Here is a 23,442-nt window from a genome sequence, read left to right on the forward strand (position 1 = left end):
CAGCAGGGAGAATTCACTCCCCCCCCCCGCCCCCAGTACTGACTAACCCTACCCGATGTGCCCCAGCCTGGCTGCAGGACCCCCTCTAGGGGCAGAGAGGCTGAGTTTCCACTCCCTCAGTTTCCCCAGCGCCTCTCCACTTTCCATCCCAGGTCCCACTTTCCGTGTCTGAATCTCTCCAGCGAATCCTGGATTAGCAGGCGCAGCCGGGGGGAGGCTGGAACATTGACTCAGATCAAGGGGATTTCAGGGGCGTCTCTCAGGTGACCCTGAGCAGCTGATGCTCTCTGATTATCCCAGCTTGCCCTCTGGGCTGCGACTCCTTGCAGCTGGGCTAGCGTCTGGGGCCAGCTGGCCAGCGGCTTTCTGGATCTTGGTGCCAGGAGGGTGGCTGGCTGGCCCTGGGGCAGCAGATCAGCTGGAGCTTGGACGTAGGTACATGGTGAAGGACGCTGGGCGCTGGAGGGAGGATGGAGCCTCCTGGCTGGGCCCCATGTCACCTGGGCAAGGACACCTTTGCCCCGTGTCTCAGACTGCGCCAGGCACGTGCTCCGGCATCCCCATGACACCCTCCTCATCAGGGGTGTAGTTTGGGTGGGGGGTGGGGGCACCATCCCCCCAAATTGCAGGTCTCAGGCAGGCGTGGAATCTGTCCCCCTATGCACGGCCCCATTGGCCTGACTGGAGCTGCTCCCCCAATACAGAACTGGGCCTATGCTCACTCAGGCGCCGGGGGATCGACCTCTTGGGGCACTGCAGCCAGACAGGAGCCCCCTGATCACTAGCCTGGGGGGTTGGCCAGGTGCCGTGAGAGAACCCCCCCTGGGCCAGGTAGCTCTGCCAGAGCCCCTCAATCCCAACCCACAGCCCTTTGCTATTCCAGTCCTGGCTCCCCCTCAACCCTCACCCTTAGCCCTGTGGTGCCCCTCACTCCTGACCTGCAGCCCCCTGCTAGCTCAGCCCTGGGCTCCCCCCCAGCTCTGCTGGTGCCCCTCACTCCCGACCCGCAGCCCCTGCTAGCCCAGCCCTGAGCTCCCACCAGCTCTGCCGGTGCCCCTCACTCCTGACCCGCAGCCCCCTGCTAGCCCAGCCCTGGGCTTCCCCTCAGCCCTGCCGGTGCCCCTCAATCCTGGCCCACAGCACCCGGCTATTCCAGCCCTGGGCCTCAGGTTGACTTTAGCTTCCACGCAGCCCAGGGTTGCTGGGTGGGGCCAGGCGCGGCAGGGTTCAGTGTCTGGCTTGTATTTGGCTTCCTAATCCGCCGGGGCGTGATTGAAGGGTGCACTGCAGCGTGACTCGAACTGCGGCTGGTTATGGTCGGTCGCGTCACATGACTGTGGGGGGAAGGAGCTGTGGGTCATCGGGCAGCCGTTTCTCCATCACACCCTTAATAATCAACTTTGCGGCTCAGAGCCTCATCTGCCACGTGCAGGGAGGGAGAGAGACACAGTCGCTCAACTCCCCTCCACCCCCACCCCCCCAATCCAAGTTCCCCTTTTCAGGGCCTGATAAAATGTCCCCGTTGGCGCAGCGTCCTCAGTGGCGACCGGCTGGCTCGCAGTTGGCACCCGGAGGGCTCCCCGACGGCGGGCGGGGGCATCGCTGAGACCGAAGCCCTGACAGCGCCACCCTCCCCTCAGCGCCCGGCGGTGAAACTGACCAGCGTAAGTGACACCCCTTTGCCAGCTTCATCGACGTTGCACCTGGCAGCCTCTTCCCAGCCCCCGCCCGGGGCTCTGCTTCTGTCTCCTTTGCATTTTCTGTCTCCTTCACCTGTTTCCTGATTCGCCCTCTTCCTGTTCAGCGATGGAGGCGCCTTGGCCTTGTCGCAGCTCCAGCCCGCAGCCGTCCTGACACGCCAGAGGTGTAGCAGCGCCGCTGCGTGGGCTAGCAGGCCATCACCACGGCGTCTAGGCTCCTTCCACGTCACATCGATGGCAGTTCCCAAGGCCCTAGTTCCTGGCACTTTGCGGGCTCAACCCTCTGGCGTGGGCCAGGTTTTTATGAAATCTGTATTGGATCGGACCCACCCCAGGCTACTGGGCTGCTAGATTTTCTGCAGGTGGGAATTTTTGGTAAACTCCAGCACATCTGAGTGTGAACAGGCCGGAGATGGGCTGGGACTGCACAGTTCTGGTCCAGTGCTGGCCTGGGAGCAACCCCAGCAATCCGGGGGTGGGGAGGAGACGACCTAGCGGGCAGGACACTAGGCTGCGAGGCAGGACTCCTGGGATCTTTCTCCTGGCTCTGTCACGTCCCTGCTCTGTGCCTGTTTCCCTGCCCCTCTTTTAGCTACTTAGGTTGCAGGTTCTTCAGGCTGGGGCCAGACTCTCTGCCAGGAGCCTGTACAGCACCTGGCACAAGGGGCTCTGATCCTGGTCGGGGTCTGGGCAGCGCCTGGCACAAGGGGGGCCCTGATCCTGGTTGGGGTCTGGGCAGCGCCCGGCACAACGGGGCCCTGATCTCTGTTGGGGTCTGGGCAGCGCCCGGCACAACAGGGCCCTGATCCGGTCGGGGTCTGGGCAGCGCCTGGCACAACGGGGCCTTGATCTCGGTCGGGGTCTGGGCAGCGCCTGGCACAACGGGGCCCTGATCTCGGTCGGGGTCTGGGCAGCACCTGGCACAACGGGGCCCTGATCTCGGTCGGGGTCTGGGCAGCGCCCGGCACAACGGGGCCCTGATCTCGGTCGGGGTCTGGGCAGCGCCCGGCACAACGGGGCCCTGATCTCAGTCGGGGTCTGGGCAGCGCCCGGCACAACGGGGCCCTGATCCGGTCGGGGTCTGGGCAGCGCCCGGCACAACGGGGCCCTGATCCGGTCGGGGTCTGGGCGGCGCCTGGCACAATGGGGACCCTGATCCCATTTGAGATCTGGGCAGTGCCAGGCACGACAAGGCCCCCAGTCTTGGTCAGGGTGTGAAAGGCAAACGATGTTTAATGTAAACTGGGGGGGCGGGTGCTGGGGGTGGCTGTTTTCACAAGTGTCTGTCAGTTTGGGGTGCTGGCTCCTGCAGCTGCCAGGCGCCCTGAGCAAAGCGCAGTTTCCTATCTGACCTCGCTGCTGAGCCTGACTCCCCCTGACTCCGTCCCCCACCCCCGCCCGGGGCTGGAGTGGGGCCCGGAGATGGCTGCATCCCTGCAGTTTGGGTGGAGACACGCTGCAAAGACCCACCTTCCCCAGGACAACTGAGCACCCCCGCCCCTTAACCCTCTGTCTCCCGGAGGCTTGGACAATGGGCTTCGGGGCAGGCTCTGAAGGGGGCTGAGCTGCTCAGCCGTTCCCACCCTCCTCCTCCTGTGTCTGGGCCTAACCGATTACGTGCAGCAGGGCGGGGGCTGCAGAGGGGGCGCAGCCCGCCCGGAGCTGCACGGCTTAAGCTGAGTGCAGGGCAGGAGGCCTGGGTGGTTTCACTCGCTCCATTCTGCATCTGTGGCCCTAACTAAAGAGGTGATTTGAACTGGTTTCGTTAGACTGGCCCGGTTTCAGTGTGGACGCTCGGATTTCGACTGAAGTCGACTGGGAACAGGTCTGAGTTAAACCGAAATAAACCCGGCTCCAGCTGAAAAGGGGCCCCTACCCTGGGTTCAAACCTGGTCCGGCCTCAGGTGAGCTGAGAGCGCACGGAACCTGCAGCTTGCTCACCTGAGAGATAGTCCCTGCCCCTGGAGACTGGGTGGGAGGGGAAACTGAGGCACATAGCGGGGAAGGGACTTGCACAAGATTGCGTAGGGAGTCAGTGGCAAAGCTGGGAATAGAACCCAGGAGTCCTGGCTCCCACTTCCCGGCTGTAGACACAAGAGTGGTGTTGAGAACCCAGGAGTCTTTGCTCTCATCCATCTTCTAATCACCGAAACACACTCCCATTCTGGAACTTGGAATCGAACCAGGAGTCCTGGCTCCCAGCACCCCCTGTTCCAACCCACTAGACCCAGCCCCCGTCCCAGAGCTGGGATAGAACCCAGGAGTCCTGGCTCATTCCTTGCCCTGACCTGCCTCCCTTGCTGGGATTGGGTTCAAGGCTTTGGCCCAGAGCAGGGCGCCTCCTGTTGCTTGTGGCTGCATCTCCCCCCCTCTCCCCACAGATGGCGGGTTACCTGTGTCTCGCCGCGCTCCTCCTGGCGGCTCTGCCGACCCGCTATGCCAGCCCGCTCTCCTCCAGCTCCTCCCTGCGCTTCATCGCCCTGGGGGACTGGGGCGGGGTGTCCAATCCCCCCTTCCACACGGCGCGCGAGGTGGCCACAGCCAAGGAGATGGGCCGCACGGTGGCAGCGCTGGGCGCAGACTTCATCCTGTCCCTCGGGGACAACTTCTACTACAACGGGGTGCAGGACGTCAATGACAAGAGGTTCCAGGTAGGGAGTCCTTGGGGTCCCCCCCCACCACACAGGGACTGGGATCCCGCGCTTGGTTTTGCAGGGATCGCTCATCCTGAGCTGAGATGCGGCTGCCTCTGGGGTGGGGCGCGGGGGCTGTTTATACAGGGATCCCTTGCCCTGCACTGAGCAGTACCTGCCTCTGGGGTAGGGGATGGCAGCTATTTAACTGCACACAACCCTTGAGTTTAGGGCCAGGGAGACTCCTATCTCCACTGGCAACTGCAGGATGAACCTTGGGGTGTCACTACACTGCTGCACCCCTTTACTGGAGGCGGCGCCCCTGTGTGGCCCTGGCAGGATGCACACGTCAACCAAGCCAGGAAACCAGCTAGCGGGAGCCCCCTGACTGCAGTGGTGGGCGTGGGTGCATTGGGGGTAATGGCACATGAGGGGTAAATCTCTTTCTGGTTCCCCCCACCACTGGGGAACGACTGGGTTCCCAATAACAGCCATGAGTGAGATTCTTCTCCCCGCCCAGTGAGGGCAGCGCCAGGGTGGGGAAGGCCTGGCAGGCGCAGCCAGATGTGAACACGTTCTCTGCCCACCCCTCTCTCGGGGCAGGACACCTTTGAGGCCGTGTTCAAGGCGCAGCCGCTGCGCAAGGTGCCGTGGTACGTGGTGGCCGGGAACCACGACCACTCGGGGAACGTCTCGGCTCAGATCGCCTACAGCAAGGTCTCCAAGCGCTGGTAAGGGCCCCCCCGCAGCCGCCCAAACCTCCTGCATCCTGCTGTCGGGGCTCAGAGGGGTGGGGGTTGGATCCCCTTCTAAACCAGAAGCCCCCTGCTAGCCCAGCCTTGGGCTCCCCCCAGCCCTGCCAGTGCCCCTCACTCCCGACCCGCAGCCCCTGCTAGCCCAGGCCTGGGCTCCCCCCAGCCCTGCCAGCGCCCCTCACTCCCAACCCGCAGCCCCTGCTAGCCCAGCCCTGGGCTCCCCCCAGCCCTGCCGGTGCCCCTCACTCCCGACCCGCAGCCCCCTGCTAGCCCAGCCCTGGGCTCCCCTGCAGCCCTGCCGGTGCCCCTCACTCCCGCCCCGCAGCCCCCTGCTAGCCCAGCCCTGGGCTCTGCTGCAGCCCTGCCGGTGCCCCTCACTCCCGACCCGCAGCCCCCTGCTAGCCCAGCCCTGGGCTCCCCTGCAGCCCTGCCGGTGTCCCTCACTCCCGACCCGCAGCCCCTGCTGGCCCAGCCCTGCCCCCCCCCGCCCCCCCCGCAGCCCTGCCGGTGCCCCTCACTCCTGACCCGCAGCCCCCAGCTCTCCCAGCCCTGGGCTCCCCTCAGCTCTGCTGGTGCCCCTCACTCCCACCCGCAGCCCTTGCTAGCTTGGCCTGGGGCTCCCCTGCAGCTCTGCCGGTGCCCCTCACTCCTGACCCGCTGTCACGGAGTCACCGGGCGATGCTCTGGAACTGCTCCCCACCAAGCCAGTCAGGACTTCGGGGAGCCTCCTGTCCCTTGGAGCAGACTGTCCCCAGCGCAAGAAGCTCCCACGGCTTCACCTCCTGGGTCTCTCCTTGGAGCATTCAGCATCCTCTGCCCCTCCGTGCGCTTCCCACAGCGAGCCCGCCCCAGCGGGGTCCTGGGGAAGCCACAGGGCCCTGCACCCCCACTTTGCAGTCAGACGTGACTCTCAGCCAGCCAGTAACACAGAGGTTTATTCGATGTCAGGAACAGGGTCTAAAACAGAGCTTGTAGATACAGCAAACCGGACCCCTCGGCTGGGTCCATTCTGGGGGGCAGTGAGCCAGACCCCCCCACGTCTGCACTTCACTCCTCAAACCCAGCCAGCTCCAGACTAATAACCCCCCCAGCCCCTCCTCCTCTGCTCAGCCCCTTTCCTGGGCCACGAGGTCACCTGATCCCTTTGTCTCCAACACCTTCAGTTGGCACCTTGCTGGGGAGGGGCCCAGGCCATCAGTTGCTAGGAGACAGAGTGCCAGGCATTTAGGTGCACTGGCCCTTTGCTCTGCCAGATACTTAAGAACTGCCATGGGGACACTGAGGCACCAACACAGTATTCAGAGAAAACATTAAGAACATTCCTAGTTTATCACATCGGCCCTGGGCTCCCCCCAGCTCTGCCGGTGCCCCTCACTCCTGACCCGCAGCCCCTGCTAGCCCAGCCCTGGGCTCCCCTCAGCTCTGCCGGTGCCCCTCACTCCCAACCCGCAGCCCCCAGCTCTCCCAACCCTGGGCTCCCCTCAGCTCTCCCAGTGCCCCTCACTCCTGACCCGCAGCCCCCAGGCTGATCCAGGAGACTGCGGGGGGCAGGGTGGGGGTGTGTGGAGACCAGCTCTAGTTTAACATTTGACACCCCTCCCCTCTCCCTTCTGCAGGAACTTCCCCAACTACTACTACAGGCTGAAGTTCAAGGTTCCCCAGAGCAACGCCACGGTGGCTCTGCTCATGATCGACACCGTCACCCTGTGCGGGAACTCGGATGACTTCCAGAGCCAGCAGCCCCAGCAGCCCCGGGACGTGGGGCTGGCCCGCAGCCAGCTGGCCTGGCTTCGCAAGCAGATGGCTGCCTCCCAGGACGACTACTTGCTGGTGGCCGGCCACTACCCAGTGTGGTCGGTGGCCGAGCACGGCCCCACGCATTGCCTGGTCAAGCACCTGCAGCCGCTGCTGCTCAAATACGAGGCCACCGCCTACCTGTGCGGCCACGATCACAACCTGCAGGTAAGGGGGGGGAGCACTGGGGCAAGGTTGTCCTCTCTGGTCTATCCCACAGGGCTCTGAGCACCCCTGCTAGGGAGCTGTCCATCAACTCCCTGCTAGCCCACTGCACCCTGCCCCAGCCACCCTGCAGTCCTGGCCGAGACTCAGCCAAGGGTGTAAGTCAACAGCAAAGCTGGGATAAAACCCAGGAGTCCTGACTCCCAGACCCCCACTCCCCTCCCAGAGCAGGGAATAGAACCCAGGAGTCCTGATTCCCAGCCCCCACTCCCCTCCCAGAGCAGGGAATAGAACCCAGGAGTCCTGATTCCCAGCCCCCAATCCCCTCCCAGAGCAGGGAATAGAACCCAGGAGTCCTGATTCCCAGCCCCCACTCCCCTCTCAGAGCGGGGAATAGAACCCAGGAGTCCTGATTCCCAGCCCCCACTCCCCTCCCAGAGCAGGGAATAGAATCCAGGAGTCCTGACTCCCAGCCCCCAATCCCCTCCCAGAGCAGGGAATAGAACCCAGGAGTCCTGATTCCCAGCCCCCACTCCCCTCCCAGAGCAGGGAATAGAACGCAGGAGTCTTGATTCCCAGACCCCCACTCCCCTCCCAGAGCGGGGAATAGAACCCAGGAGTCCTGATTCCCAGCCCCCACTCCCCTCCCAGAGCAGGGAATAGAACCCAGGAGTCCTGATTCCCAGACCCCCACTCCCCTCCCAGAGCAGGGAATAGAACCCAGGAGTCCTGATTCCCAGCCCCCACTCCCCTCCCAGAGCGGGGAATAGAACCCAGGAGTCCTGATTCCCAGACCCCCACTCCCCTCCCAGAGCGGGGAATAGAACCCAGGAGTCCTGATTCTCAGCCCCCACTCCCCTCCCAGAGCGGGGAATAGAACCCAGGAGTCCTGATTCGCAGCCCCCACTCCCCTCCCAGAGCGGGGAATAGAACCCAGGAGTCCTGACTCCCAGCCCCCCACTCCCCTCCCAGAGCGGGGAATAGAACCCAGGAGTCCTGACTCCCAGCCCCCACTCCCCTCCCAGAGTGGGGAATAGAACCCAGGAGTCCTGACTCCCAGCCCCCCTGGTGCAAGCAGACTGGCTGCGGGACGGGAGCAGGGGAGCACCCAGGCAGCGGGAGCATGGATCTGCTGTGACCCCCGCCCCCATCTTCCCCGCCCAGTACCTGCAGGACAAGGCTGGCGTGGGCTACGTGCTGAGCGGGGCTGGCAACTTCATGGAGAACTCGCGGAAGCACTATCACAAGGTGCCCGAGGGCTACCTGCGCTTCTTCTACGCCGAGCCGGCGTCCCTGGGCGGCTTCGCCTACGTGGAGATCGACGGCAAGGAGATGAGCGTCACCTACATTGAGGCCAGCGGGAAGTCCCTGTACAAGACCTCCCTGCCCCGGAGGAGCCGCCGCTGAGACCCCTCCGTGCGCACCGATCTAGGAGGGCACAGGAAGTGGGGGTTCAGAGCTCCCTCCTCTTTCGTTTGGGGCTGAGGGAACTGCTGCGGGGGGCACGGAAGCTGGCTGATTTTTAAGGCTCCTGCGTCTGATCCCTGGGGGAATCCTCCCCTCGCCCTCTGTAGCCCCCAGGGTGCCCCCCTAGGCTTTGCAAACACCTCCTCCCCTGCACCCACTAGCTGGCTGGAGAAGCCCCCCCAGTTCATTGTCTGATCCCCTCTTCCCCCCTCACTAGATCACTCCAGCCCCCTTGCCCCCCCCGAGATCCGGGTTTGACTCCTGGCTGTGCCAGAGTCCCCTGAGCGACCTCGTCTTCCTCTCTTTAGGCACCAGCTAACGGCCCTTTCATGCTCCCCCCTTGGCCTGCCGAGGCTGTAAATTCCTTGGGGGCTGCGATACCCTTCCCTAAGAACCACTGCGCTCAGGAGAGATAGTCCCTCGCCCCGCCACCTGGGGGCGCTACACCCTTCCTCCCCCTTCTCTTCTCAGGTGCAAACTCCTCGGAGCCACCTGCTGTGGCTGGGAAGCTGATTATTATTTTTTTCTCTTGCTGACCCGTAAACTGTGTTGTGCCAGACGAGGACTCAGTGCTGCCCAAGTCTGAGCTCGTGCTGGTGTTTGCGTTTTCTGAGATGATTGTTTTTAACCCTCATATACGGACCGGTCCTGTGTGCTTCCTCCCCGTCTACAGTTAACAAGGGGCGTGCGATCCCCATGTGTCTGTCAAAGACTTCTCAGCTCTGGAGAAACGTCTCCTTTACCCTCTGCAGTATTGCACCTGTGATCTGCTGCTCCCTGAAGGGAACAGAGTCTTCGAAGTGATTTTCTTGGGACTATTTTCAATAAATTATATTTTAAAAAGTCCGATGGTTTTTCTCTCACCAAACCGGAGTCCACATCCTGCGATGACACGTTTTCACATCGGGGAAACTGAGGGGAAGACTGTGCAGGACGGTTGCTCAGCTCTGCCGATGTCCCTCATTCCCGAACTGCAGCCCCCTTGCTACCCGGGCACACACACGCGGAGCTCTGCCAGTGCCACACACAAACGGTCCTGACCCACAGCCCCCTGCTCCTGGGTTCCCCTGCCAAAGCCCCTCAGTCCTGGCCTGTATTTCCCCATTCTTCCAGCCCTGCGTTTCCTCCATGCACACAGCTCTGGTGGTGCCCCTCACTCCCAACCCACATTCCTCTTCCAGCCCTAAGGTCCCCACCAGCTCTGCCAATGCCCCTCCACCTTGGCCCTCAGCCAGCCCCTCCTATTCCAGCCCTGCACTTGAAGCTCTGCTGATGCTCCTCAGCCCCGACCCACAGCCCCCCTGCTCTTGCAGGCTCATCGAGATATTGCCCGTACTCCCAAGATACCAGGCACTATAGTAGCTAGGCACTGCTATCGGTATCTCTCCTAGCCGGGGTCCAGGAATGATGATCCACGTGATGGTTTTGTGATGTGCAGGCTGCTTTCCTGACCAGCCCCCACTTCCTTATTCCCCATGGATCAGTCAGTGGCTGGGAACCAAATCTGGGGGGGAAAGAATGCTGCCTACTCATCTTTTAACACCCTCCCCTTTTACCTCTCTGCTAGGGCATGCCCCACAGAACCCAGGTCTCCTAAACCCATCCTGTGCTCTGTCCCAGCACTCGACTCTGAACAGAAATGTTTCTGTAATTAAAGCAAGGGAGTTTTTCTGGGCCATAAGGAGGGGATTTGAATGAGGAGCCGTTTAGCATGAGTGCCCCTGGATTTTTAACTTGAGTGGATGTTTTCATAAAAGACAGGCTCTAATTCAAGCAGGAACTAACTCAGGGCTGTTCTCTGGCCTGTGTGTTACAGAAAAGGAGGCAGCTCTTTTCAGCTTAGTTTCAGACAGGGAACAGGTTCAGGTGAAACCAAAATAAGCCACTTTAAAAACCAAAATCAGCCTCCTCCTGGGCGTCTGCTCCAGTTTAACTAGACTGGTTTGAAAAATGATTTTGGTGCAATGTATTATTTGCGTTACCGTACCATCTAGGAGCCTCAGTTATGGCCCAGGACCCCAGGTTGCTACAGGCTGCACAAATACAGAATACACAGCTGGTCCCTGCCCCAAAGAGCTTCCAATCGAAGTAGAAAACGAGTGAGAACAGGTAGCTGCGGCACAAGGAAGCAATGACCCAATACTGGTTGGCGGTTGCCTAACCATCGTCAAGGTTTTGGTGAGGGGCTGCACAGGAGAAAGCATGACGGTGCTTGTTTGAAAAACTGGTGCAACTGTCTCCTATAGACCAGGCCTAGTCAACAGAAACACCGACTGTGTTGTAAACCCTGAGTCAAGAGCATTGACGCGAAGCCCAGTGACTAGTTTCAGGCCTGGTCTATACTTAGGTCAACAAAACCAGGTGTTCAGGGGTGTGAAAAATCCACCCCGCTGAGAGCTGTAGCTATGTGTTTCTATCGACCTAGCTCCCGTCTCTCAGGGAGCCGGAGTTCCTACAGCGATGGAAACACCCCTTCCGTTGCTACAGCCTGTATCTACACTACAGGGTTACAGCACCATAGCTATTGACCCTGTAGCGCCCAGAAGTGTAGATACGGCCCTGCTGTCCCAAAGCAAACAAGGCACAGAAACGGACAAAGTATCAGTGGTGAAATTGCAAATGCTTTCCTGGCCAGTAATCTCAAGTGGGCAGGGCAGGATTGATTTGAAACAGGGGTTTTCTCTACCTGTCAAAAAAACAAACCCCCAAACCAAAAAACCTGGCCAAATCCAATCAGCACAGACCCTAATTAGTCTCTTCCTTCTGTGCTTAAAGCAGGGCTTCCCAAACAGGGGGGGGCAGGACCGCTCAGCTGACCCTAGCTGTCAGCCTCCACCCCAAACCCTGCTTTGCCTCCAGCATTTGTAATGGTGTTAACTAGATAAAAAGGTGTTTTCAATGTGTAAGGGGGTCGCCCTCGGGGGCCTGCTGTGTGAAAGGGAATCACCAGTACAAAAGTTTGAGACCGACTGGGTTAAAGGGCCAGTGCCCTGGCCTTGCCCACGGGAGTCGGCTTATCTGCAGAGCAAGGCTTGTCCACGAGCCTTAGCAGCCTCCCCAGGGCGGAGTCGTTCGGGCCGATCTCCTCTCCTGTCCCCAGGCGCAGGGGGGGCCCAGGACCAACCTCAGTGTCACCCCCCAACAACCCGCACAAGGGAGAGCTCAGAGCGGGGGCTGCCGATCGCTGAGGGTCCCCAGGCACCGCAAGGGTCGCGGTGAACCCCGGTGTCCTGGCCGGAGCCTGACCCGGGGGAGGCTGTTCTGCCCCTGCCCCCACTTCCTGGCTGGGGGGCGGGGCGGGGGCAGCTCCCCCCAGAGCACAATGAGCCCCGGGGGGGTGATCTGTGCGGTGGGGTCCTCCGGGGGGGGCGGTCTGTGCTGGGGGGGGGTCCGATCTGTGCGGGGGGGGCGATCTGCGCTGGGGGGTCCCGCCGGGGGGGGGAATCTGTGCTGGGGGGGTCCGATCTGTGCGGGGGGGTCCCCCCGGGGAGGGGTGATCTGTGCGGGGGGGTCCCGCCGGGGGGGAGCGATCTGTAAGGGGGGGTCAGATCTGTGCTGCGGGGTCCCGCGGGGGGGGTCAGATCTGTGCGGGGGGGTCAGATCTGTGCGGGGGGGTCCCGCGGGGGGGGGTCAGATCTGTGCGGGGGGGTCCCGCGGGGGGGGGGTCCGATCTGTGCTGGGGGGTCCCGCGGGGGGGTCCCACTCTCGTTTCCTTTGCTGGGTGGGCCCCTGTCCAGCCGTTCGTGCGGCGCCCCACAGACTCGTTCCCGGGGGGGGACACCCCGCCCCCGCCCCCGCGAGGCGCCTCCTGCCTTGCGCCCCCCCAGCCCCGCCCCCACCACAGTCGCCATCTTGGAAACATCCAGAGCGTCGAGGAGCCACTTCCGGTTCTGGCGGCCCGCCCCTCCCCCGCTCTCTGACCTCATTTCCTCCTGCCGCTGCTGTCAATCATTCCCAGTTCCCCTCGAGGTCCAGGGTGGGCGGGGCGAGCGTGTTTCTCTTCCGGGTCGGCGCGGGAAGTGCCGGTCGCGGTTAGAAACGCGGCCGGGCCGGGAGGCGGGAGACAGGTGAGGGGGGGTCCGGCCCCCCCCGCAGCGTGTTCGGATCCCCGGGGGGGGGGCCCTGTGATCTGTCCCCGGGGGGGCTCCTATCCCCGGGGGGGCTCCTGTACCTGGGGGGGGCCCTGTCCCCGGGGGGGCGCTGGGCCCCTGTGATCTGTACCTGGGGGGCCCCTATCCCCGGGGGGGCTCCTGTACCTGGGGGGGGCGCTGGGCCCCTGTGATCTGTCCCCGGGGGGGCTCCTGTACGGGGGGGGCGCTGGGCCCCTGTGATCTGTCCCCGGGGGGATCCCATCCCCAGGTTGGTGTTGCTGGGCCCCTGGGCCCCGTAGCTGGGGGGGTGTTGAGCCCACGTTTCTGCGCTGGGGAGCTGGGCTCCTGCTCTGGATGGAGGCGGAGGCCGTGGCCCCACCTGGGGGGTGTTAGATTTCTTGGCTCTGTGTTTGTGTCGGGGGAGGGTTTCTGAGCCCCCCAGTTCCTAGGCGATGCTGGATGATGCCCCCCAGCTGTGGTAATGGGTGGGGTTTCAATCCAGACGCAGAGAGCATCTCTGTCCCCATCCCCTTGTAGCCCCACGTGCTCATTCCTGGGCGCCCCAGAGCTGCGGGTGAGGTGTGGGGGATGAAGGAGACAGGGCAGCACGCGGGAGTCCCCCTGGCCCTTAGGGGACTGACGCTTTCCCTCTCCTCTGTGCCTTACGCGCGAAGATGGGCCGCAGGAAGTCAAAGCGGAAGCCCCCACCCAAGAAGAAGATGACAGGCACCCTGGAGACGCAGTTCACCTGCCCCTTCTGTAACCACGAGAAGTCCTGTGACGTCAAAATGTGAGTAGCGGGGGCTGGAGAGGCCTCTCTGGCTCGAATGGCGGGGGCGCAGCCAGCTGAGCTGCCGTGTTAGTGCTCATTAGGGTACACTTGTGGGGGGCTGTTGTTCCTTGGGGTGCAGGGGATGAGCTGGTTCCTACCTGGAGCTGGATCAGGAAGTCCCCACACCGTGGGGTTCGGTGCGTTACTGGGAGAACGCCACGCATTCTTGGAAATCTCTTGTGCTGGCTGCTGCTGGAGACAGGACGCTAGGTTGTTGGCTTGGTTCTGTATGACAGAGGGAGGAGACTGGGCCAGATCAGCCCATTGGTTTGATCCAGTATGGCAGCGAGGGACAAAACAGGGCAGATATTAATACACCTCTACTTCGATATAACGCTGTCCTTGGGAGCCAAAAAATCTTATAGACTCATAGACTCTAGGACTGGAAGGGACCTCGAGAGGTCATCGAGTCCAGTCCCCTGCCCTCATGGCAGGACCAAATACTGTCTAGACCATCCCTGATAGACATTTATCTAACCTACTCTTAAATATCTCCAGAGATGGAGATTCCACAACTTCCCTAGGCAATCTATTCCAGTGTTTAACTACCCTGACAGTTAGGAACTTTTTCCTAATGTCCAACCTAAATCTCCCTTGCTGCACTTTAAGCCCATTGCTTCTTGTTCTATCATTGGAGGCTAAGGTGAACAAGTTTTCTCCCTCCTCCTGATGACATCCTTTTAGATACCTGAAAACTGCTATCATGTCCCCTCTCAGTCTTCTCTTTTCCAAACTAAACAAACCCAATTGTTTCAGCCTTCCTTCATAGGTCATGTTCTCAAGACCTTTAATCATTCTTTTGCTCTTCTCTGGACCCTCTCCAGTTTCTCCACATCTTTCTTGAAATGCGGTGCCCAGAACTGGACACAATACTCCAGTTGAGGCCTAACCAGCGCAGAGTAAAGCGGAAGAATGACTTCTTGTGTCTTGTTTACAACACACCTGTTAATGCATCCCAGAATCACGTTTGCTTTTTTTGCAACAGTATCACACTGTTGACTCATATTGAGCTTGTGGTCCACTGTGACCCCTAGATCTCTTTCTGCCATACTCCTTCCTAGACAGTCTCTTCCCATTCTGTATGTGTGAAATTGATTGTTCCTTCCTAAGTGGAGCACTTCGCATTTGTCTTTACTGAACTTCATCCGGTTTACCTCAGACCATTTCTCCAATTTGTCCAGATCATTTTGAATTTTGAACCTGTCCTCTAAAGCAGTTGCAATCCCTCCCAGTTTGGTATCATTTGCAAACTTAATAAGCGTACTTTCTATGCCAACATCTAAATCATTGATGAAGATATTGAACAGAGCCAGTCCCAAAAGAGACCCCTGCGGAACCCCACTTGTTATACCTTTCCAGCAGGATGGGGAGCCATTAATAACTACACTCTTACCACATTATAGGTGAAACCATGTTATATTGAACTTGCTTTGATCCACCGGAGAGCACAGTCCGCCCCCCCCACCCCCGGAGCACTGCTTTACTGTGTTATATCCAAATTTGTGTTATATCGGGTGGCGTTATATCGAGGTAGCGGTGTACCTAGCTCTTATAGGGATGCTAGAGAACTGGGCCAGGGCTCCAGATATGTTGGTTCTATTTCTGACTCTGCTACTGGTCTGCCTGGTGACTGTGGGCATGTCACTTTAACCTCCATCTGCCTCAGTTTCCCCATCTGTAAAATGGGAATAATAACACCAACCTCCTTTGTAAAGTGCTTTGAGATCTGTGGATGAGAAGTGCTAGATAAGAGCCAGGGGTGGTGGTAGTATTATTATTATTATAGCACTTTTCATCAGTATATTGATGAGCCTGTTTGTGAGATCTGGCATGGTAAGGAAGGGGAATGCTACTGGGTAAGCTGGGCCACTTGGTCTCTTCCGACTGGAGATGGAAGCCATGCTAGAAGGGGTCCATTTGGTTTGATCTGGCCCAGGTAGGGGGTGGGATACAGGGCTATACTGGCCCATTGGTTTGATTCGTGTGGCATAGCCTATGTTTGTGACGAGCCATATGCAAGCATTTCAGTAATTAAGCAACTTATTTTTTAAATGATGCAAGTTAGCAACAGACTTAGCAACACAGTCGGGGCATTTGGGTTTTTGCTATTTTCCCCATCAGCAGGTCATACTGAAGCCTGGCTGTGCATATCCTGCATCGTGTCCATAAAAGTGCAGCAAGTTTTCCCTATTAGGAATTTTTTTCCTAACCTACATCCCCTGTTTTCTTGTATTTGAGTGTATAATGAACCACACCAGAACTCAGGTTTGTACCATCTCAAATGCCTTCCCCTCACCCTTCAGAGCAGGCAAATGGTTTGCACCTTTTTGTGTTTATCTTTTAGCCTAACGCCTCCATGTTTAGTTCTCTGAACTTCTCATAAGTCCTGAGACGGAGCATGGTCCATTGGTTAAAGCAGAAGACTAGGAGTCAGGACTCCTGGGTTCTTTTTCCGTCTCTTGCAACCAACTTGCTTTGTGATCACGTTGCTCACTCGCTCGTTTCTGCGTCAGTAAGATGTGAATAACTTAGTAGCTCTTGGGTTGTGATGCTTAATTGGTTAATGCTACATTTTGTTTCAGTGGGTGCAAAGTCAATTTCTCTAACCACTTGCTCTTGTTCGTTTGCTCTCTGGAAATATTGGCTATTGTTGGAATATTGTTTTCTATGTTCCAGGGACCGGGCTCGGAACACTGGCGTAATATCATGTACTGTGTGTCTGGAAGAATTTCAGACTCCCATAACGTGTATCCTTTGCACTTCTAATGACTGAAGCACGGTATCTTTTACTGTAGTTTGTTGTTTTTCCCATGATTTTTTTTTAAATGCCAGAGGAAAGCATGAACGCAGTCCCCCACTACCACAAATTATACAGTCAAGTTTCCTGCATTTGCGGAAATTGCAGGGGTCAGCACACCCCCAGTGCAATGGATGAGCCTCACCATGGGAAAACCACCTTCACAATCATGGTATCTCCCCTACCAGGAGGGAAATGTATTTCCAGTGCGGTTCTGCTTCAGCCACAGAGGTCTTGGAGTTGAGGTTTTGCTGAGCTCCCAAAACTTGGCCAACGTGAAGTATCCGAGTGTCTGCAAAATTAGAACCTGCTCTGGTTGTAGTCAGCAGCGGCCAACTCCTGAGATCCCTGCCTGGGGTTCGGTGCTTTCCACTGGGCTAGAGCACAGATTCTTGTGGTACCTTGGCACTTCCTGTTCCAGCCCAGGATGGAAACTGGAAGCAAAGAGACAGCAGCTAAAATAACTGACAGTCACACGGCCGTGCTCATAGATTCCAAGACCAGAAGGGACCATTGTGACCGTCTAGTCTGACCTGGATAAGGATAGGACTTCCCCAAAATAGTAGGTTTGTTTGAACTAGAGCAGGTCTTTTAGGAAAACCTCCAATCTTAATCCCGTCAGTGACGCAAGGAAAAAAACTTGGGTGGTGCATGAAGTTGTTAGGAGCTGCGTCCAGAAGCACATGGTAAAAAATAGAATTAACTTCCCATCTTGCTTTCACGTGTTGGCCTTTATCATCCTGCAGCAGCAGGAGACGATTGCTTGGATAGCATATTCTTAGTCCATGTCCACACCAGGGTCAGAATCGTGGCTGGTATGACAGGGAGTTAAATGTTAGCAAGGCTGGCTGCTAACTTCACTCTGTAGATGCCTCGGTTTCCCCATCTCTAAGGTGGGGATAACGATACTTGCCTTCCCTCAAAGGTGCTTTGAGATGTGTGCATGAAAAGTGCAAGGCCAGGACAAAGTGGCTGTGGCGTTTGTCCCACGGTGCTGTCCCAAAGGGCCAGCAGACTGGTGTCGCGGAGAAGAGTCGGAAAGGTGCAAAAAAAATGTCCTAAGCTCCCAGTGCAAGACGAACTCCATGTTCAGGGGCGGTGGTGGTGGTGTTTTTGTTCATCATCCTTGACCTGTGATGCTCTCAGATCTTTCAGAACCGGTGGATGTGTACAGTGATTGGATAGACGCTTGCGAGGCGGCCAACCAGTAGCAGCAACTGGGCAGGAAGCTCATTTGTGCTAATTTTGGATATTACAGTATTTTGTATGTGGAAAAAAATGTGCTAGTTCCATACCATGAGACAATCGGGGGCTTTGGAGAAGGTGGCTGGGTTTTTTATTAGCTTTTCCATCCAAGGATCTTTTTATAGCTGTTGTTCCTTTTTGTGAATTACCCTGAGGCCAATTTAGCCCCATGCACTTTTCATCAGTGTAACACTGTTAAGGGACAATTTGGAAATGCTGCTCTAGTTAAGGGGGGTGGAGGAGAGTAGCATTTTGTTTTGCTCAGCCCACCAGTTTGAAAGTTCACAAGGTAAGAAATGACTTGTCACCATGATTAACTAGCCACAGTTAATAATAAAAAAAAGAAGTCCGTTGCTAATCCTAGTCTGGCCAAGCAGTGTCCTTTCACAAGGCTGGCTGGATCCCTGTTGGAATAGGCTTTATCTTGGCTTCCACCCTGCTTTGAGTAACAGTTGAAATGGTGATGCAGAGGCAGTTTTGTCTAGTGGTTAGAGCAGGGCAGCAGGTTGTCTGGAGTTCTGGGTTCTTCTCCTGTGACTTCCACCAGCTTCCAGGGTGATCCTGGGCAAGTCGCTTCCCCTCTTAGCACCTCAGTTTCTCCCTTTAAATCAGAGTGAATAACACTGACCTTTGTAAAGTGCTTTGAGATCTTTGGACACAAAGTGTGATAGAAACGTAAGATTAGCAATGAAATGCTGGAGAACGTCCCTCCTGCAGTCCCAGTTCTGGATATGGTTTTTGGCTAGCTCTCTCCAGCAGACTCATTGGCACAGAAAAGTCCCCATCCGACACGTTTAACTTTGACTTACCTTAAAGGGGGGCACTGCTGTGCTTGAGTTACATACTCCAGTGCTGGGTAAACTGGTTTGAATGAGCCACTTGTCAGAAAATGAGACGATCCTGGACACAGATGGCTGCTTTTCTCAGACAGGTCCTCCTGCAGCAGTAGGCTCAGATTTGCTCCTTTGTCTCTTAATCAAAATACAGCAACATTTCAGTACCGGAGAGTGGGAAGTGAATCAGGCTGCAGTGCTGGAGAACTGGGGGAGATGCTGGGGTGGGGGGTGAGGGGAAGGAAGACAGACGTCTGTGGCATGGAAGGCTGAGGGTCAGATAATCGCTTTTGTTACTACGCTTTCTTGAGTCTGGTCATGGTGACAAGTGTGTGTTTTACCTTCTGAATGTCCAGATGCTAGACTGAGCAGAACCTCTGCTGCTTCACCTTGCAGGTCCCTGCTCTGATTTATTTTTGGGATAACGTCCCTCTCTCGTAGATTTAAAACGTTCGTCTGTGTTCTGGTACGGCAGTTACTCAGGGGCTCGCAGGAGGCAATCGCTCAGCCGTTGGCGCCGCTGAGTTTTAAGGTGGTGGCAGATCCCTGGCTGAACTGATTTGGGGCCTGTGGTGGATGGGCAGAGGATTGTTTGCTAGGGGGCACGTGAATCCAAGGGAGACAGGATGGGCTGATGGGCTAAATTAGCCACCTTGGCCTCCCTTGGCTTTTACCTGCTGCTTTTAACTTGAGGAAATTCGTATTGTATGAAGCTGTTTCCTTGGATCTTCCTGGATGGTGGTAGCAGCGCCTGGAGCTCCTTCCTGGACACTGATTGGTTTACAAGCCCCTGCCCTGGGAAGCTGCATGGGCTGGGGATTAAGCTGGTCTGAGTTCCAGGCTGGCTTTGGACATCTTTCCCTGTGTGGGGGTGCAGAGAAGGGTGTAGCGGGCGGCTGTTCTCGGTTTGTTTGGGGTTTGTTTTGGGAGGGGGGCTCTTTAGAAATTGTTTGCAGTGGTAGAATGTCCCATTAATAAATACCGTTATGGGGGGAAGGGGTCTTCCTGTGTCCTTTAGTGTCGTTGGTGTCACATGGATTCTGGGCCAAGTGACCGGATTCATTTCCCCGAGGCAGGTGGGAGTTTGCGCAAGCCACATGCCTGTATGAGAGAGACAGGCAGTGGTAGTATGACATACTGCGTTCTTTTCCCATCTCTGTGCAAATTCCCTCCCCACTCTGTGCCTCAGTTTCCCCTTTTGTAAAATGGGGTTTAATATCTTAACTGCTGCGAGTATTTGGGGTTTCTGGCTTGCAAGGCTGAGGAGCCGAACGGAGCTGCTAGGATTCCACATCTGTTGATTTACTGCCCCTTACCCATCCCCTGTAGCTCTTAGGCGACTGAAGGTTTATGGTACATCAACAAAAAAATCCCAAACGAACCCACGGCCCTGAGTCTCAGAGACTGGTCAACTGCCTTGGGCAGATTGCGCTGTGGGGCTAAAAATAGCAGTGCAGCCGTGCCTGCCTGGGCTCCGAGACCTGTCCCCCTTGCCAGGATTCAGAGCTCGGGCTCCAGCCTGAGTCGTACCGTTTACACGCTGACGTTAGCCCTGGCTGCCCGGGTCAGCGGCTGTGGACTCGGAGTCTTGCTGCCCCGACCCCACGTGGGCTTCGTTGCGTCGCCCGGGCCGCAGTCTGGAGCTGACACAGTGTCCCAGAGGTGAGGAGTGTTCTGGGGGCTTGGACTGGCCAACGCAGGTTTCCTTAGTCAGTGAAATGAGCTGGAACCGTACCCGAGGCTGCGTTCCAGTGAAGGCCAAAAGGCTGCAGCGTAGGGAGAATGAGAGTAGTTGTGGTGGAAGCAAATCAGCTGAGCAGGCGCTGTTTGTTCTGGAGACTCGGCTGGGTAAACAGCTCGGAAAAGCAGCTTGTCCCTGACTGGGGGGGCAGAGGGGGGAGAGCTCCCTGGGCCCTTTGTACTTAACTGTTTAAAGCACATGGAGTAAAGTTGTGGCCTTTAGAAGCCGGGAGGAATGTGGTTCTCGGAACACTGGCTGTGGGGCCTGGCTGAGCTCATTTTGCTTACGAATCTCTGCCTGTGACCCTCACTCCTGCCCCAGTCCCCTGCTATCCCAGCCCCGTTCCCCCAGCTCTGCTCGTGCTCCTCACTCCTGCCCCACGGCTCCCTGCTATCCCAGCCCCGTTCCCCCAGCTCTTCCCGTGCTCCTCACTCCTGCCCGACGGCCCCCTGCTATCCCAGCCCTGCCCCCCCAGCTCTGCCTGTGCCCCTCAGTCCTGCCCTAGTCCCCTGCTATCCCAGCCCCGTCCCCACAGCTCTGCCCGTGCCCCTCACTCCTGCCCCACAGCCCCTGCTGTTCCAGCTCTGCCCATGCCCCTCACTCCTGCCCCACAGCCCCCTGCTATCCCAGCCCTGTCCCCTCAGTCCTCACCCACAGCCTCTGCCATCCTTGCCCTAGACGTCCTGCATGCACAGCTTTGCCCGTGCTTCCACTCTGGCCCGTTGCTCCCCTATTATTCCTGTGCCACTGTCATCCCATCTCCAGTGCCCCAGGCCTGCCTACGTGCCTCACTCCCTGTTGTTTCTGGGCTTGGGGCTCGTGTGTGTACGTCCTGCAAGTCGGCTTGAGCGAGATGGTGCTTTGAAGGGCAGAGGAGCCAGAGACCCAACAGACTTTCTTCACTTGTGGCCTTGCATGAGCCCATCATCTGCAGGGGCAAAAGGCCCCTCGCTCAGACTCTCCTGGTGACTTTCAGCAGGGGCCTGCCTGAGCCGGCGTGGCCTCCAATGGCTGCAGCCAGGTAGGAACAGCGCAGAGTATGCGATGTGCTCAGGGGACAGAGGAGGTTACTTAGTGCTTAAACCTCCCCCTCTCCTTAATGTTTCCTTCCCTGGCTCTGTAGATCGCATCCTAGCCATGGCGGACTGGAGGGACCTCGCTAGGCATCTCCTCCAGGCCCCTGCCCCAAAGCGGGACCTAGCCTACGCCAGCATGGCCCCAGAGCATAGACGCAGCCTACGCTGGCAGAAGTCCCGCGGGGGGAGGGACGCCACCTCCCCAAACACCGTCGACAGAAGCCGGCTTCTGTCAGCAGAGCTGCAGCTACGCTGGAGGTTTTGTTGGCATAGCTCTGGCAGTGGAAGGGTTTTTGGATTTTCCACACCCCGGATATAGCTTTACCGGTGTTGGTTTTAAGCAGAGAACAAGCCTGTAGCATCAGTTCTTTATGTGTGGTCTTCCCAAGTCCTGCTCCTTCCCACGCTCCGTTCTTCTTTCGTGGATGAAGATGGGAAGGAAGCCGGGTCTCTTCCCCCACTCCCAGCCCTGCTGCAGCGTTACCTCCGTCCTGCTGGGCTACCCCGCTCCTCCAAGGCACGTGTGCCGTTTCACCTTTGCTTTGAAGACCTTAACAGGAACCCCCGAAGCAGGGCCACGCGGTGTCGACTGGGTTTCTTGCTTGCGTTTTACTATGGCTGCCATGGCAGCAAAGAGTCCTGTGGCACCTTGTAGACTAACAGACGCATTGGAGCATGGCTGCTACGTGTCATGGCAAGAACATAATCGCAAACTCTCCTGGACCTGGTGCAGAGACTTGTAACCAGAAGAGTTATGGAGAGACTGTCCCTGCAGTGCCAACATCTCCTGGACGCGGCTCTAGCCCTGCAAAGCGCTTGTCTAGACTCCTGAGGGGTAACGTGGCTTTTAAGGGGCGATGTGGGGGGTCTAAGGAGCATCCGTCTGCCTGTGACCGCGGGAGAGGACGGAGCTGATCAAGGGTGGCTGATGTGCTGGTGGAAGCGGTTCCGTGGGCCTGCGTGTGTGCACATCACCCCCTGGTGGCCGATCTTACAGCACGTGGAGCCGCCGGTTCTGAGTCTGGGCCCGTCTCTCCCCACATCCGGCAGCATTTGTGGGCGGCTGTGAAAGCCTTTCTGTGTAAGTGCTAAATTACTGGCTAGGGCCCTGTGCACCGGCTGGTAATGGGGCTTACAGACCGAGCGGGGAGGGGGCTTGTGGCCGGCCAGGGTTGAGTTACCAGCAGGAACTTGGGCATGTCACTTCATCTCAGTACTTCAGCGTCTCACCTGTTCCAGGGGACAGTGACCCTTCCCTGCTGCGCGGGGGTAAATCAGTCCATCCCGGCAGAAAGCCATAACAGGGCTTGAGCGCCTGAACTCATCTTACCATTGATGCCTGCTGGAAAATGAGCATTTACAGAAGGCTTGAAAGCACTTAAACACTCTGATCCTCTTTAGCTTGATCAGACATTGCCAACTAGCCTGTGTTGACCCAGGCATCCTGGGAGGAGGGAAAACCGCCTAGCTGTCGGTATTAGCTATGCAGCCTGTTCTGTTAAAGGGACGCCGTGGGGCTGACCCTCTGTCTGCAGTCATTGGACCCGATCTGTGCGCTTGTAAAGCCAAGAGTGCTAGAAATCGGCGTCGGGGAGGGGAGACAAAGGTGGTGTTTCTTTGGTTTGCCTGTGCTTCTGACAGCACTTTCTGTATAGAAGAAGGATGGCCCTGGGGTTGGGGTGCTGGCGAGAGATGTGGGGTCCTGCCCCACCACAACCTTCCGTTGGGGCTTTGGGCAAGTCAGGTAGTTTAACAGGCCTCAGTTCCTCCATCTGTAAAATGGGGGATATTTGTGCTGATGTTTACTGTTAGGTGCTCTAATAAAAATATGCTAAGCTGGGCCAGACAGGTCCGTAAGACGGGTCCCTTCACACAAGAGAGGCACGTGGAAACAGTGGTTGCACCACGAACCACAGCAGAGCAGAGGGCTTGGATGTGCCTGGCTTTGTGCAATTGACTAGATCTCATTTTGCCTTTCCCTTTTACACGCAGGATTCACCTGCGAAGAGAAATGTCCGGGAAGCTCTTAAAGAAGATTAGAAATAGGTTTAGAAAATATAAGGTGTTTTTTTTTCCTTGTTTTATTGTGCCACAGTGAGAGATTAAAAAGTGCTCATCAGCAGAAAATTACAAACTGCCGTAATATCAGTTTATAAGTCGCTTGATCTGGAGTTGGTTTTTTAAAGTGTTTAGTTTGCCAGCATGCAGAGTAAGGGAAATCTTCCTAGGCTTTTAAAGGCAGCCCGTCCTGTAGGAAATGTAGTGGCTTATCTCAGTAGTTCACACTCGTATTTTCCCCATACATTAGATTCT

The 23,442-nt window shown here is 57.6% G+C and overlaps 3 protein-coding genes and 1 non-coding gene across 8 annotated transcripts; 2 read left to right on the forward strand and 2 right to left on the reverse strand.

Moving 5' to 3' along the window:
• Positions 1–1,125: 1,125 nt before the first annotated feature.
• On the forward strand, positions 1,126–9,360 carry ACP5 (acid phosphatase 5, tartrate resistant). 4 transcript variants are annotated; one of them, XM_050925442.1, is made up of 6 exons: positions 1,126–1,664; positions 1,805–2,062; positions 4,082–4,351; positions 4,937–5,064; positions 6,705–7,050; positions 8,212–9,360. In XM_050925442.1, exons 3-6 carry the CDS (start codon positions 4,082–4,084, stop codon positions 8,452–8,454), a joined length of 987 nt encoding a protein of 328 aa, XP_050781399.1. In that variant the 5' UTR covers positions 1,126–1,664; positions 1,805–2,062; the 3' UTR covers positions 8,455–9,360. The 4 variants fall into 4 exon arrangements, with proteins under 4 accessions (XP_050781399.1, XP_050781397.1, XP_050781396.1 ...); XM_050925440.1 differs by lacking the exon at positions 1,805–2,062; XM_050925439.1 differs by lacking the exons at positions 1,126–1,664; positions 1,805–2,062 and adding an exon at positions 2,588–3,604.
• LOC127035489 (fibrinogen alpha-1 chain-like) lies at positions 6,946–8,205 on the reverse strand. Of its 2 annotated transcripts, none has more exons than XM_050925445.1 (2): positions 8,062–8,205; positions 6,946–8,007 (listed from the first exon to the last, which is right to left on the reverse strand). In XM_050925445.1, exons 1-2 carry the CDS (start codon positions 8,196–8,198, stop codon positions 7,194–7,196), a joined length of 951 nt encoding a protein of 316 aa, XP_050781402.1. In that variant the 5' UTR covers positions 8,199–8,205; the 3' UTR covers positions 6,946–7,193. The 2 variants fall into 2 exon arrangements, with proteins under 2 accessions (XP_050781402.1, XP_050781401.1); XM_050925444.1 differs by having other exon boundaries at positions 6,946–7,847; positions 7,902–8,205.
• Positions 9,361–12,470: 3,110 nt separating the features above from the next.
• Positions 12,471–19,308, forward strand: ELOF1 (elongation factor 1). The gene is made up of 4 exons (XM_050926047.1): positions 12,471–12,581; positions 13,280–13,395; positions 16,114–16,184; positions 17,381–19,308. The coding sequence occupies exons 2-4, from the start codon at positions 13,280–13,282 to the stop codon at positions 17,443–17,445; spliced, it is 252 nt and encodes an 83-aa protein (XP_050782004.1). The 5' UTR covers positions 12,471–12,581; the 3' UTR covers positions 17,446–19,308.
• LOC127035793 (U1 spliceosomal RNA) lies at positions 16,267–16,430 on the reverse strand. Its single transcript, XR_007769951.1, has one exon. It is a non-coding gene; the product is annotated as a U1 spliceosomal RNA (small nuclear RNA).
• Positions 19,309–23,442: the final 4,134 nt, after the last annotated feature.

Source organism: Gopherus flavomarginatus, chromosome 16 (genome assembly GCF_025201925.1).
Source record: "Gopherus flavomarginatus isolate rGopFla2 chromosome 16, rGopFla2.mat.asm, whole genome shotgun sequence".
Lineage (NCBI taxonomy): Eukaryota > Metazoa > Chordata > Testudines > Testudinidae > Gopherus > Gopherus flavomarginatus.

Bases quoted from the DNA above. Each gene is read 5' to 3' on its own strand.
- ACP5 (XM_050925442.1), top strand. From the start codon at position 4,082: ATGGCGGGTTACCTGTGTCTCGCCGCGCTCCTCCTGGCGGCTCTGCCG. The intron at 5,065-6,704 runs GTAAGGGCCCCC...TCCCTTCTGCAG, and splicing joins AGCAAGGTCTCCAAGCGCTG to GAACTTCCCCAACTACTACT. The intron at 7,051-8,211 runs GTAAGGGGGGGG...TTCCCCGCCCAG, and splicing joins GCCACGATCACAACCTGCAG to TACCTGCAGGACAAGGCTGG.
- LOC127035489 (XM_050925445.1), bottom strand. From the start codon at position 8,198: ATGGGGGCGGGGGTCACAGCAGATCCATGCTCCCGCTGCCTGGGTGCT. The intron at 8,008-8,061 runs GTGGGGGCTGGG...CTGGGAGGGGAG, and splicing joins TTCCCCACTCTGGGAGGGGA to TGGGGGGCTGGGAGTCAGGA.
- ELOF1 (XM_050926047.1), top strand. From the start codon at position 13,280: ATGGGCCGCAGGAAGTCAAAGCGGAAGCCCCCACCCAAGAAGAAGATG. The intron at 13,396-16,113 runs GTGAGTAGCGGG...TCTATGTTCCAG, and splicing joins AAGTCCTGTGACGTCAAAAT to GGACCGGGCTCGGAACACTG. The intron at 16,185-17,380 runs GTATCCTTTGCA...TGATGCTCTCAG, and splicing joins ATTTCAGACTCCCATAACGT to ATCTTTCAGAACCGGTGGAT.